The sequence below is a fragment of the Lonchura striata genome, chromosome 9, assembly GCF_046129695.1.
Source record: "Lonchura striata isolate bLonStr1 chromosome 9, bLonStr1.mat, whole genome shotgun sequence".
Taxonomy (NCBI): Eukaryota; Metazoa; Chordata; class Aves; order Passeriformes; family Estrildidae; genus Lonchura; species Lonchura striata.
The window spans coordinates 21,014,400-21,028,052 of record NC_134611.1 but is presented as its reverse complement, the minus strand read 5'-3'; the positions used below and the strand labels follow the sequence as shown (position 1 = coordinate 21,028,052).

The 13,653-nt window shown below is 40.4% G+C and overlaps 1 protein-coding gene across 1 annotated transcript in view; it reads left to right on the top strand.

Annotated features, from left to right (window-relative positions):
- The window catches only part of ABCA4 (ATP binding cassette subfamily A member 4), a 70,763-nt gene extending 57,884 nt beyond the window's left edge, over nucleotides 1–12,879 (top strand). The window contains exons 35-49 of the mRNA XM_077785538.1: nucleotides 332–501; nucleotides 1,413–1,590; nucleotides 2,976–3,091; nucleotides 3,753–3,900; nucleotides 5,459–5,582; nucleotides 6,294–6,423; nucleotides 7,305–7,425; nucleotides 7,590–7,652; nucleotides 7,764–7,870; nucleotides 8,831–8,972; nucleotides 9,555–9,689; nucleotides 10,854–10,957; nucleotides 11,044–11,136; nucleotides 11,458–11,707; nucleotides 12,566–12,879. Coding sequence (XP_077641664.1) covers nucleotides 332–501; nucleotides 1,413–1,590; nucleotides 2,976–3,091; nucleotides 3,753–3,900; nucleotides 5,459–5,582; nucleotides 6,294–6,423; nucleotides 7,305–7,425; nucleotides 7,590–7,652; nucleotides 7,764–7,870; nucleotides 8,831–8,972; nucleotides 9,555–9,689; nucleotides 10,854–10,957; nucleotides 11,044–11,136; nucleotides 11,458–11,707; nucleotides 12,566–12,688 — 2,004 coding nt within the window. The 3' untranslated portion in view covers nucleotides 12,689–12,879. The remainder of the gene's footprint in view (nucleotides 1–331; nucleotides 502–1,412; nucleotides 1,591–2,975; nucleotides 3,092–3,752; nucleotides 3,901–5,458; nucleotides 5,583–6,293; nucleotides 6,424–7,304; nucleotides 7,426–7,589; nucleotides 7,653–7,763; nucleotides 7,871–8,830; nucleotides 8,973–9,554; nucleotides 9,690–10,853; nucleotides 10,958–11,043; nucleotides 11,137–11,457; nucleotides 11,708–12,565) is intronic.
- Nucleotides 12,880–13,653: the final 774 nt, after the last annotated feature.

Below are 13,653 nucleotides of genomic sequence, written 5' to 3'. Positions count from 1 at the left end.
TGTAGGTAATTCTTATTCATAATATTTCAAATGTGAGATTATTTAAAATCATGTTCTTGGTACTGCTTGCTGTCCTAAATACTTTGAGTAGTATACTAAATTTTAAAATGTGCTTCTATAAAATCCCCTGACAGTAGTTGTTCAATGCTTTTAAAAGCATAGTATGCGAGCTCCTCCTGCAGGACTGTGCCTAGGAACTATGTATTCCTGGAGCTTAATTCACCCCTGCTGACAATGCCCACCAAAGTAGATAAAAGGCAACCAACTTTTCTCCTGTAGCTCAATGAAGACAGTAACTGACAAATAAATCTGTGATTTCTGACTCTTTTAGGTGTGGTTTAACAATAAAGGCTGGCATGCTATGGTTAGTTTCCTCAATGTAGCCAATAATGCAATCCTCAGAGCTAATCTGAGGACTGGCCAAGACCCTGAGGAATATGGGATCACTGCTATAAACCATCCTCTGAACCTCACCAAGGAGCAACTCTCTGAAGTCACCGTGTAAGTCTGCTTCTGGCTTTTACCCCTCCCTCTCCTGGCAACTTGCAACTTCCAGCATGCTCACACTCAGAGAAAAAAGAGTTCAGTTGACAGAATGTGGAGACCCTTCCCTGAACTTTCATTCTAAACAAGAATCTATTAATGTCTTGTTACGTTTACATGAGATTTCATTCCTATCCCACAGAGGAGCTATGACCATTGGACATACATGATGGCATGTTTCTGTTGATTCCCAAGCACCAAGATTCTGAAATTTTTGTTCATGCTCCAAATCCAATACATTTACTTCTGAAGTAAAACTCGTAATAAAAAATGGAATGAGAACTTGTCTGTAAGTGACTACAGGCCAAGTAGTTGACAGCCCCACTCTCTTGGTGCCAAGGACAGCAGGCAGGTAGATTTTTCAATGGCATGTAATAGGTATGCCCAAATCTGAAAGTCATAATTTCTTGAAAAAGACATCCCTAAAAAGGCAAGATTTTACTCTCTCCTATTTAGTTCATAATTCAATGACACTGAAACCTTTGCATTATAGCACAGAGGCAAAATTCTGTGCTCCATGTCACTGTCTCCAACTTGCCTTTTTAAGTTTCTCTTTTCCCTGCTTCCAGAGCACTTTGGCTATTGTCCTAAATGTCTAGTTTGAGATGTCCCACACAGGATAGGCTGTCAAACTGGGATATATAAAGCAAGTAAAAGATCAGGGAACAGTGCCATATTTGTTAGTTACAGCCCTCAAAACAGCTCAGAAAAATACACTAGCACATTTTGAAACTGGAGAAGTCTTCTACTTATTAAACAACTTTGCTACTTCTAGATATTAAAGCACCCCCCAGAGTCCCCAAATACTAATATAATGTTGCATTGCATCTATTCCCTTGCTCACACTCCCTTCTTGTGCTCTATTGTAGACTGACCACTTCAGTGGATGCTGTTGTTGCCATCTGTGTGATTTTTGCCATGTCCTTTATACCAGCCAGTTTTGTTTTATACCTGATCCAAGAACGTGTGACAAAAGCCAAGCATCTCCAATTTGTCAGTGGTGTGAGCCCTGTTACCTATTGGCTAACTAACTTCATGTGGGACATAGTAAGTAACTGCTGGTCTGACTGACCCTCTGATTATCCTGAGTGTGCATGAACTGAGGGCAAATCAGTAAATCAAGTAAGGTGATTCTAAGCATTGCAAAGCATTCATTTATCTTAAGTGTTTCTCAGAGACCATGCTAAGGATCTGGCCTTGACCTCATTACAGATGTAGAAATTAATTCAGATGCACAACTCAGTCAATTAATGAAGCTGTATTTTTATAGTCTTAAGATTTCTAGCCCTTACAGTTAAATATATAATGAAGTACAACTTACTACAGCAGGGGAAAGCCTCATTGCCTGATGCTAGTCACTTCTGTCCTTCAGAAGACCCAAAACATACTTCAAGATATTCAAGAAACCTAAGTGGAGAAGACTCACAGCCTGCTGGAACAGTGTCTTATAGGCCTGACAAAATGCTCTAGGGTGTCTAAAATGACATCTTCATTTAGGTCACTGTATCATGGTCACTGTGTTATTCCAAAAGGATTTATACCACAGGTGCAGACTTGCTTAGACAGGGCTCAGGTTCCCTCCAGCCGCTTTGCCATAAAAGAGAAAATTCTTTGGCTGGCTGAGGCACAACAAGGGCTGGTTCTCCAGCCATGCCTTTGCAACCAAGAAAGCGGGCAATAAGAAAGGCATGAACATGGAATTGAAAAAATTAAAAAGAAAATAAAATCAATATTTGAAAAGCCCAAAACTCTTCAGGATTTGGAAGGTTCTCTCAGGAGAAGATAAAGCAAAGCATTATTTTAGTAAATGAGGGAAAGAAGCAGGTCCCAGAGTTCTGGCTCCCTGCTGTTCACAGCAGCTTCCGTGACAGGAATTCTGCTAGGCCGTTGCCCTTGACAGTGTGATGCGAAGGCACAAAGTGGTGTTAGCAGTTCAGGGAAATGCTGCCTTCCATCCCATGGGGAATTCCAAGCATTGCAGTAGAGTAGTGCTGCTAATAGTGAACAGAGAAAGCGAGCAGTGGCCAAGCATACTCACTTTAGCCTCTTCCCAGGAATGTGGCTCAAGGGATTAGCTCTTCCATCTTACACAGCCTTTGTTTGCATCACCAGAAACTGTACTTCCCTTGCAAACACATGCCACTTTTTTTGGGAAGCTTGGCGCCAAACTATGAAATAATGGATTCACAAATCATAATCTAAGAAGCAACAATGTATGTTGCATTTTTGATGAACAGTCTGATTAAAGATGTCTTAGAAAAACATTGAGCATTGCCAGGGACCTGTTGATCCAAAAAATTCAGTGTGACTAGTCTGACTCAAATTCTGATGTTCCTCAATATAAATTTCTTTTGGAATGATGTGTAGGATGTCGATATGTTTGCAGCCCTTCTCATGTCTTACACATTGGTCTTCCCCCTGTGCTGTGGCAGATGAATTATGCCCTGAGTGCTGGAATGGTTGTGGCAATATTCACTGGATTCAACAAGAAAGCATATGCCTCCCCAGCCAATCTCCCTGTGCTCGTTGCCTTGCTGCTCCTGTATGGGTGAGTGTTCAAGGTTATTGCTGCATGGAGGGCCCTGTATTTCACATGGAAATGATTTCATGTTAGTGGAACCTAGCTTTGAAGAATAGAACTGAGTGCATGCAAAACAGGTTAAAACTAAATTCTTCTATGGGATATTTACACATTTTGTCTGGCTACATGCTGTAAAAGAGATTCTTTTGTCACTGCCTGCCTTGCATTTTTAAGCATTAAATGTGCCCTGTACAGGAAAATATATTTGTTCAGTTTGCTGATTTCTTCCTTGTACATTGTGTAGCAATTTAGTGGTTGTTCATTTGCCGCATTCACAGTCAATACTAAAGGGTCTTGCAGCATTCAACATTTCTTTGTTTCTTCTTGGTGTACAATTCACTGAAATGTGCAAAGATACCTGGGGTGATAGCAACCTTGCTAGCATTAAGTTTTCTCAATTTTAGCAGTGTCTTATGCCCTGCATTTTATTAGTAAAAAAAAAAGACTAAGCAGAAAAAAAATCTTATTTAGTAACCAGGGAGAAAAAAATACTGTGGTGGGTTACTGGTTGGTTACACCATTTTGTTATGCTTGGGATGGGAAGAAAGCTTAACTTTGTGTTTTCCTTAGGCCAACTAACATGAGAATATTGAGAATTTATCATAGTTTTTCTATTTCTTGCATGCAGATGGGCAATAATTCCCATGATGTACCCTGCTTCTTCTTTCTTCAGTATCCCCAGCACTGCTTATGTTACACTGTCTTGTATTAATCTCTTTGTGGGAATCAACAGCAGTGCCATTACATTCATCCTAGAATTATTTGAAAATAATCCGGTAAGTAATGTTTTGTAATTTTGCTGGATGCCAAGCATCTCCAAAGTCTCTGTCTCACTCCTCTCCACAGCTGGACAGGGGAGAGAAATATAATGAAGGCTTCATGAGTTAAGGACTGGGAGAGATCAGTCACCAAATACCATCACAGGCAAATATGAGAGATATTAGCTGAATTTATTATTTAAAAAATCAGAGCAGAATAATGAGAAATAAAATAGGATCTTAAAAAAACACCTTCTCCCCAGCCTTCCCTTCTTCACAACTCTGCCTCCTCTCCTAGAGGTTCAGGGAGACAGGGAATGAGGATTATTGTTCATCACCCATTGTTTCTCCCACTGTTTAGGGAGAGGAGTTCTTCCCCTCCTCCACTGTGGGGTTCCTTCAACAGGAGACAGCTCTCCATGAACTTCTCCAACAGGAGTCCATCTCACAAGCCACAGTTCTCTGCAAACTGCTGCAGTGTGAGTCTATCCCACAGGCAATAGTCCTTCCCAGACTGCTGCAGCACAGGTCACTCTTCCACAGGGTACAGTCCCTCAAGGACAGGCTGCTCCAGCATGGACTCCTCTCTCCATGGACCTCCCACGGGGTCCCAGTCTCCTTTCAGGCATCCATTTGCTCTGGCATGGGTCTCTTCCATGGGCTGCAGGTAGATCTCTGCATCCCTGTGGATCTCCAAGGACTGCAAGCTGCTTCACCATGGTCTGCATCATGGACTGCAAGCAAGCACCACACAGCCACTCACTCCTTGTGCCCTCCCCCACTCCCTCCCACTCCCCCACCCCAGGGAATGGGGTAGAGAGCCAGAAGACTGAAAGTGAGAAAACTCATAGGTTGAGATAAAGACAGTTTAATAGGTAAAGCAAAAGCTCTGCACACAAGCAAAGCAACACAAGGAATTCATTCAACATGGGCAGGCAGGTGGTCAGCCATCTCCAGAGAAGCAGGGCTCCAGCACACATAATGGTGATTTGGGGAGACAAATGCTTTAACTCTGAACACTCCCCTCTTGCTTCTTCTTCTCCCAACTTCATGTGCTAAGCATGACTCTATATGGTCTGGGATATCCCTTGGGCCAGTTGGGGTCAGCTGTCCCAGCTGTGTTCCCTCCCAGCTCTTTATGCACCTCCAGCTCCTTGCTAGGGGGTAAGGTAAGGCACAGAAAAGACCTTTTCTCTGCAAGTACTGCTTAGAAATAGCTAAAACATCCCTTTTGTGTTATCGACCCTGTTTCCAGTGCAAATCCAAAACAGCCCCATAGCAGCTTTACATGTTATTACCAGCAGAATTACATTACCTCTGCTACATAGGGAAATACTTCATTACAAAACCAAATTTTTTCACCGTTACCAGTTTATCACAAGCACCTTGTCTGGTGCAGCGTATGTCAGGATTTTGCTGTTTATGTTTTATGTTACTTTGAGTATAACTTGATAAATACTCTGTTTTAAGAAAACAGAACATCGAATTTCTCTGACATGACAAAGAACTTTTATATTGCTGTGTTTTCTCAAATAGGTCTGGTTTAAAAATCTTATGTTGTTTCTGTTTCTTACAGTCTTTGCTGAAGTTTAATAAAACATTGAAAAACGTACTGCTTGTCCTCCCACATTTTTGTCTGGGCCGTGGACTCATCGACTTGGCCATGAACCAAGCTGTGACTGAAGTATATGCGAGGTTTGGTAAGTAAAGCCAGTAAGAAACAAGTTATGGCAGTGGCACATGTCCTGACCTTGGATGAGATGTTTGGAAGGATTAACTCAGAAAAGTAGTAGATTTTCCATCTTGTTCATCATCAGATAGATGAGAAGGATGAAAGTTCACCCTCACTAAAGGAATCACAGCTTCTGATAGTGCTGCCAGAGCTCTACAGCCTAACCAGTAGTTTGCATTGGAAATGAACCTATTTGTTCAGTGTCAGACTCTGGTGTCTTTTTTATCCTTTGGAAGACCTTTAAACACTACAGGAGGATTTTTTTTTTCATTTCATTTGAGCACCTGAGTTAATGTTTAAAGTGACTGATGTTCTTCAAATGCATTCTCATGTGATATGGTTGTCCTTGATATCAGACAACTTATTAAAAGAATAGTCATACAACAGAACTCATCTGTTTTAATTCAGAAAACATGTGTCTTTTCATATAATCCATGCAAGTTTCATGTAAAGATATCCAAATTAGTGCATATTCAGAGAGATTATTTTTACTCCGTGCAGCAGCTGAACTTGGAAGGCATTTTGTTAAGACTTTTTATAAGACTGGAAAATTAAAACTATTGCCTGATCCTGAGCAAATAAAGTACAGTAATTAATTATGATTATGCTTTTTGTTCTGAGGAGTAGTGGGGTTTTTCAGCAGCATTTCACCTTCCTTTCTGGTGTTCTTTCTCCAAAGGTGAGGAGCGTGTTTCTGATCCCTTTCAGTGGGACTTTGTTGGAAAAAACCTGGTTGCCATGGCTCTTCAAGGAGTTGTGTTCTTCTTTCTGAATCTCTTAATGCAGCACCGTTTGTTCTCCACAAGATGGTATGTATAAAAGTTATATTAATGTTGCTTTATTAAAAGAATTACTATCTTTGTTATTCTCTCTGTTCCTCTTCTTTTTGTTCTTAATTTTTCTCTAAATTTGTGGCTTTTTTTTTGTTTTCTATTTACTTACCTGATCTTATCTTAATTTATTGATATCCTGATCCAAGAAAGCATTTACAAATCTGCATTATCTTAAGAGGATTTAAGAACATTTTATAAAATAAATGAATTTTCTTGAATTAAGATTTTAATGTAATTTTTTTAAATTTCAGACACTGTGGTAGTGAGATTATAAAATTACCTGGAAAGTTTGTAGTGTCCTCAGTCAGGCTAGGTGCTAACTAGTACTGTGGCATCCCAAGACAGCAATTCTAGTCTGTTGCACAGGACAGCTGTATCCTGGACTCTATGTGAACTTCTCTCTGCTTTACAAATGTGCCTCTCCCTTGATGAAAAGAGCTACCACCAGCTGTGAGTGGGTCATTCACTCCTGTTCAAGACTGCCAAGAAGAGTACTAATTGGTGCAATATATAAAAATACTGTCTTGCAGAGTGATAGACTCAAAACTTCTATTTCTGAGGACCATCACTGGCTACTAAGAGTAGCTAAATAGTGAAAGCTGTGGCTAAGGAGCAGGTTATTGGCATATGAGTGACTGACAAGGCATGTTCTTTTGAGCAAGCCATTTCCTCCCTTTTTAGTATCTAGTGATTAACTTTAGAGGTCAGGGCTTCTCCCAACAGCAGGAGTACTTCAGCCAATTGTGAAGTTTTAACCCCACTGCTTCCACCAGTCACATTTTTGCAGCAGATTAGCCATTGTTTCACACTGTTATTCTAACTGAACCCAGGGCAACCCCATATCTTGGTTTTTCTAGGTTTGCTGAGACTGCCATGTCACCTATTATTAATGAAGATGAGGATGTTGCAGAAGAAAGAAAAAGAATTATGAATGGAGGAAACAAAACAGATATCTTACAATTACAAGAACTGACCAAGGTAATATTTTGAGAAGAATGAAAAAAATATTTACTCCTGTCTCAGTTCTAAAGTTTCCTCATCCCAATAGCATTAAACTAAACTAAAAATTCAGATGATTTTCATTTCTGTAGATGTCTTGAAACATAAACTTTCCCTTTTATTCCTTCCCCCTGTCAATATAGATTTATGCAGGGCGAAGCAAGCCTGCAGTGGACAGACTCTGTGTTGGCATCCGTCCCGGAGAGGTAGGTTGTTCAATAACACTGGATTACATTCCATGGATCAGTTCAGATTTTATGCCCCTGCTGATTTGCAAGTTGGAAATACTAAAGAATGTGATAAATTTTGCAATTTAGTGTTTTGGCCTTTTGGGAGTGAATGGTGCTGGCAAAACAACAACATTCAAAATGCTGACTGGAGATACTGATGTGACATCTGGAGATGCTGTAGTGGCTGGCAGTAGGTAAGTACCTTGAAAAAAACCCTGTGACAGTCCATTTACCAGCATAGAACTGTTCAGATCACACTCTCAATGATCCAGCAGCTCTATGGCACCAAGATCACACACAAGGTAGCACACAATTGCATTTGATACCTTTAACACTTGTAAAATCTGTGGGTTAGTTGTAGTAATGCTTAACAGTGGGATATGGCAATCATATCTAGTGGCAAGAGCTCCCAAACATAAGATAACCCATCCAACAGGGTACTTTGATCTGAGCTTTGGGACTTTTCTCTGGCTGTTTCTAGCATCTTTGTTTACACAGTGCTGGCATAATGTCATAAGTTTTTACAGTTTGTTGGTTTACTTCCAGGTTGTGTGCCTTGGCTTGTTGGGTGTAGTTGGGATTTGATTCTTTGTCCACTGCTGTGATTTGAACAATAACTCTTCTGTTGCCAGGACATGGTCCTGGTCAGCCTGTTCTAGGTAACTCTGCCCAAGCAGGGTCAGTGGACAAGATAACCTCCAGGGCCCCCTTCCAACCACACCCATTCTGTGATTTTGTACTTCTCCTACTACCATTGAAGTGTTAGCCTTGTGTCCTGCCTATTTGTTGCTAATGACCATATTCTGAGCTGAAATAACTGCTTCTTTTTTCTAGATATAAACACTGATTTCAAAAAATAATAAACCCGAGTGGCTGTTTAAAGAACTTCTCATTAAGTTAGTCTATACTTTAACAAGAAAATGGGTGAGGGAAAATGGGCTTACACTCTCAACCAGGACTGAGCTGACTTAAGATAATAAGACCCCTTGCTCTTATGAACAGACAGATATTTTCATATCATGTTTTATCAGGAAGAATTAATTCTCCTCTTACAAGAATTGTTGCCCCAGAAAATAAGGATTTTATTCAAAGTGCTTTTCTCTGTCTTAGAGCTGGTATTACAGAACTACAACTCTTTTTCTTTGCTTCTCCAGTATATTGACCCATATTTCTAATGTTCATCAAAACATGGGATACTGCCCTCAGTTTGATGCCATTGATGACCTGCTCACAGGACGAGAACACCTCTATTTATATGCACGCTTGCGAGGGGTTCCAGCAGAAGAAATCAAGAGGGTAAAGTACTCTTGCTTTTGATAGTTACAGTGATATTTTTGATGACTAATGGTGCTCTTAACATGCTAAAGGTCAGAATTTCCAAAATGTACTTGTTTTTCTGTGTATTGAAGTCCTGGGTGTGGTTCCTGTCATTTGGACAGTCAAGTAACAAGACCACACTACCGAATGCCAGTTCCCAGGTGTTAATGGTACTTGCAAATCTTTGGCACCAACAGTGGAAGGCTAAAGATGTGATTCCTGTGGCTCAGAATGGCACTGGTTCCTGTTTTGCTCTTGCCTTTAAAGCTGTGTTTGTACAGGGACGCAAGCATGAAGATTCCAAAAGAAAATAATTTAAATTCTTGTACAGATAGAAGTCTGTTGCAGAAGTCTACAGCTGAGGCTGCCTTATGGCTTTCCTTCACATAGGTAGAACGTCCCTCATCATCATCATAAATAGTTTGTACTTCCCTGGCCCAGTTCTAAAATGAATGTGCTAAAACCCAGGGGACTGTCATGTTTCTACCGGAAGAGGGATGCATCAACAATCCTGTCTGTTCTGCAGTCGCTGCTGTGTGAAACAGAAGGTCTTTTCCACAGGTTGCGGAATGGGGCATCCAGAAGCTGGGACTTCCTCTGTATGCAGACCACCTGGCAGGGACCTACAGTGGAGGCAACAAGCGCAAGCTCTCCACTGCCATTGCCCTGATAGGCTGCCCACCACTCATCTTGCTAGTAAGTGTCATGGAAACACAGCCCTGGGTAGTTCAATATAACATCTCATAATACTACATGTTAAAGAGCCACAAAGTCCTTGAAAGCTCCTTTCTGCCCTCAATTTACAGCTATTTCAGTGTAATTTTGAATTAAGTTCAGGTATTTTCTGGGATGAGTAACTGTGTTTCTAATGGACCACAAGTGATTACAAAAGAAAGATCTTCAAAAAAAAGAATGTGTTGAGATAAAATATATAATCCAGAAAAATCTGAATTTAAACTGTTTTTTAGTTTCAATCTGCCTTTTCCTGTCAGAGTGTAACTACTGATGTAAAATATGATCTTCCAACATATCCACCTGGCTTTATCCAGTAGAACAAAGGAAGATACCTACCCTTTTCCAGCCTTTAACATCTTTGGAATAAATGAAACAAATTTATACTATACAAATGCTGAAATGTAGTTCTTGCCAAATAAAATAAGTGATCAGATAATTTCAAATCTAAAGGGAAATTCAGTATGAAACTACTACAGAAATTCTTTATTTAGACTATATTCTACCACCTTAATTTGTATGTCTATGACTTTTAGACACAATCACTTTTACTTTGTAAAGTCTATGAAGTAGCGTTTTAATACATGTTAGTAGCCTGATTCCTTGTACCGTTTAATATGCCTTTACATGTATTCTGCCTGTAGTAAATAGTCAGATGAAATGTTTTCTCATAATTTCTTAAGACAAGATGTTCAATGAAAATTTTTCTATCCTAATTTTGTTTACATTTTTTGTTAGCTGATTTATGTAGAATCAAATTCTTAAGTGACTTCAAGAATGACTAAAATTACTTCACTGATTTCTTGGATTGAACAATGTCCTATATGTTTATGCAAGTAAGACCTGGTGAGAGCTCATTGTTGCCCAGAAAAGGCACTTCCTTCCCTGTAGCTGTGCCCTACACAGACAACACTGTGCTCTTACCTGCAGTCCATGTTTCCGAATTGCTTTGTGCCAAGAAGCCCATTGGTACTCACTCACTTCTATTCTTCTCAAGGTCTATGTGCTTTCTCAAGGCACAGATTACCATAGAGAAACAATCACATGTTATGGTCCAAAAAATGACCTGATTTAAATAGATTTTCCCTGTTTTATCTGACTCTGATTGCCTTAACATTTCCATTACAGGATGAACCGACTACCGGGATGGACCCTCAGTCCCGGCGCCTCCTGTGGGACTCGATTGTTGGCGTGCTCAGAGATGGGCGAGCAGTGGTTCTAACCTCACACAGGTAAGAACAGTTCAAATGCAGAATCTGAAAGCACTGAAGTACATCTCTTGGCTTTTACCTCAAATATCTCTTCTCTGTTTTGAAAGTATGGAAGAATGTGAAGCTCTCTGTACTCGTTTAGCCATCATGGTACAAGGTACCTTCAAATGCCTAGGCACAATTCAGGAGCTAAAATACAAGTAAGTAGAATATTTTTATGGTGGTTTTTAATGGGAAAATTTGGTGTATGTGACATGTACTATTAATATAAACAATTCAATGGTTAACCACACCTATTTCTGGGTGGAGCTGTGCTGTATATTAGACAATCTGACCAGATCTCATTGCAACTCTATTATGCTACATACCACTTCTGCAAGGCAAATACAGGGTTTCCTAAAAAGCTGGATTGTATGCAATATCTTTCTGTTATTGTTTTCATAGCTGCAGAAAAATAATTTCCTTCCTGAATGATGAAACAACCTCTTCACCCAATTCCTAAATCTGTATGTCCTTCACAGGTTTGGAGATGGCTACATTGTCACTCTGAAAATCAAAGCTCCAAAGTCTGGGCTGCCTCCAGATCCTGCTCCTGCTGAGAAATTCATACGCATCAACTTCCCAGGGAGTTTACAGAGAGAGAAACACTACAACATGCTGCAGTATCAGATTTGCTCTTCCTCTCTGGCTAAGATTTTTCGATTAATAATCTCCAATAAGGAAAATTTGCATATTGAAGAATATTCTGTGTCTCAAACAACATTAGATCAGGTGAGTAAAAAGTAAAACATCCATAAGAAGGCCTGTCTGGTGAGAATTAGGCAACATAATGGGAGTGTATCCAAACAAGTGAAGGACTAAATTGCTTAGAGAATTATCTCACACGTCTTTCTCAGGCAAGATTCCCAGGCTTCTCATCAAGGAGGGTGTATCAGTATGTTCTTATTATTACTTATTCCCTGTGTAAATAGGTGCCATGTGAAAGCTGGTAAGACAGTGTTTCCTGTATGACAGAATTCACACAACCCATTCCTTCAGGAGCAGCATTCTGAGCAAGGTCAGCAATTTGGAATGAGACTGAGCTGAGAACAGCATTTTATTTTAAATAAGAGGTTTGGACTGCGTTGTGTTAAAGATACTGTGAGAAGCAATTAGACACACAAAACCTGGGAAGTCTACTGGGAGTTTTGAAAACACCCATTTGCTAGAGGGTATTGGCCCCATCTGTCTGCTTTCCTAAGTAACAAAGGGTCCACATATGCAAAGCTGTTTTTGGTGGGATTGCTAGAGTCATTCTAGGCTGCCTTTCAGCTTCTTACTAAAATATTCTGTGTCCTCTTTCCTATCACAACCAAACTCATGCTGTGCAAACTCTGCAAACCTGGCTGAAGCCATTTCTTCCTTAAGAAAAAGTAGGATTTTACTTGCAATGAAGTACATCCAAAGGAAGGAATTTACAAGGAAGGTTATCAAAATAAAGGAGCAACTCATGATTTTAGCTGATAATGCAGTGTCTCAGTTCAGTGAGAATCTATGGATTCCCCTTTTTGTCTGTTTCCTGCAGAGCAGTCATTCCACTAACTCATCTCAGTTGAAGACATGGTGATGTTGTCTGCTTTCCGCACACAGGTTTTTGTGAACTTTGCTAAACAGCAGATGGAGGATGAGGAAATTCCTTTGCATCCGCGTGCAGCTGGAGCCAGCCGAGAAGCCAGGGTGTCCCCAGCTCTGCATCAGCAGGCCGTTGCATAGACTGCTCCTGCAGCCTCCAGGTTGTGTGCATGCACAGTGCAAGCATGTGCCATACCAGAGCAGAGCAAGGGTAAAACAAAGGTTTGCACACTCAGTATATTACACTGATTTTTTTGCACCTTTCTGAGCACTTTGGTCTCAACAACAGCCCTAGCAACAGCCAACTTCTACTGCTCTACCAGTAACACTACGTGCTGAGAGTGTCAAAGGAAAGGCAGGTCCTCCTTGCTATAGAATAAAATCTTCCTCTAACATAAAGTCCATTGTAAGATACAAGAAGAGAAGTCTCATTCCTCCTTCTTGACATATAAATAACATCAAAGATGGATCCTCTAGCTGGTACTTTCAGGCTGGCAGGTTTTTTCTTCTTTAACCCTTATGTCAACTGCTGTGAGTCAGCAGACAGACCCCAAGGCTGAGAGCATTGCCCAGCTTAGAAGCAGATTCCTGCTGTGCTGAGTGCACGGGACTATCAAGGTCAGAACAGTGCTGCCTGATGGGGCTAGTCCTGGGAAATTGCTTCATGTCTCACCAGGCTGCCAGTGAAAACAGACGGTTGTCTCAGCAAGAATGAAAAGAATTAATTCAGAGCTCAGACCCAGACAAGAAACTTGCTTTAAAAAAAAAATTAATTAAAATGATCTCATACTCATCTTCAAGTTGCCTCAAAGAGAGGCCAAATGTCAAAATGGAGATTAAAAAGAAAGAGAGTATGTCCAAATCTGCCAAAGGTTTTGTTTTCTTGCAGAGACATGGAAAGGTCTCTTTGTTACTAAACAGGACCAATTTTTTCTTCTCTCCTGCGACTGGACATTAAGTTGGTGTAAAGTGTGAATCGGGTATGTGCTTTCTACCTCCTCAGAAGGAAAATTTCAACCTGCTTGTACTGCACACTGCAGCCAGTGGGAAATCATTTGACATTTAGCTCCTTTTTCTGCTTCACAGTTTAACTAGTAGAAAAACAA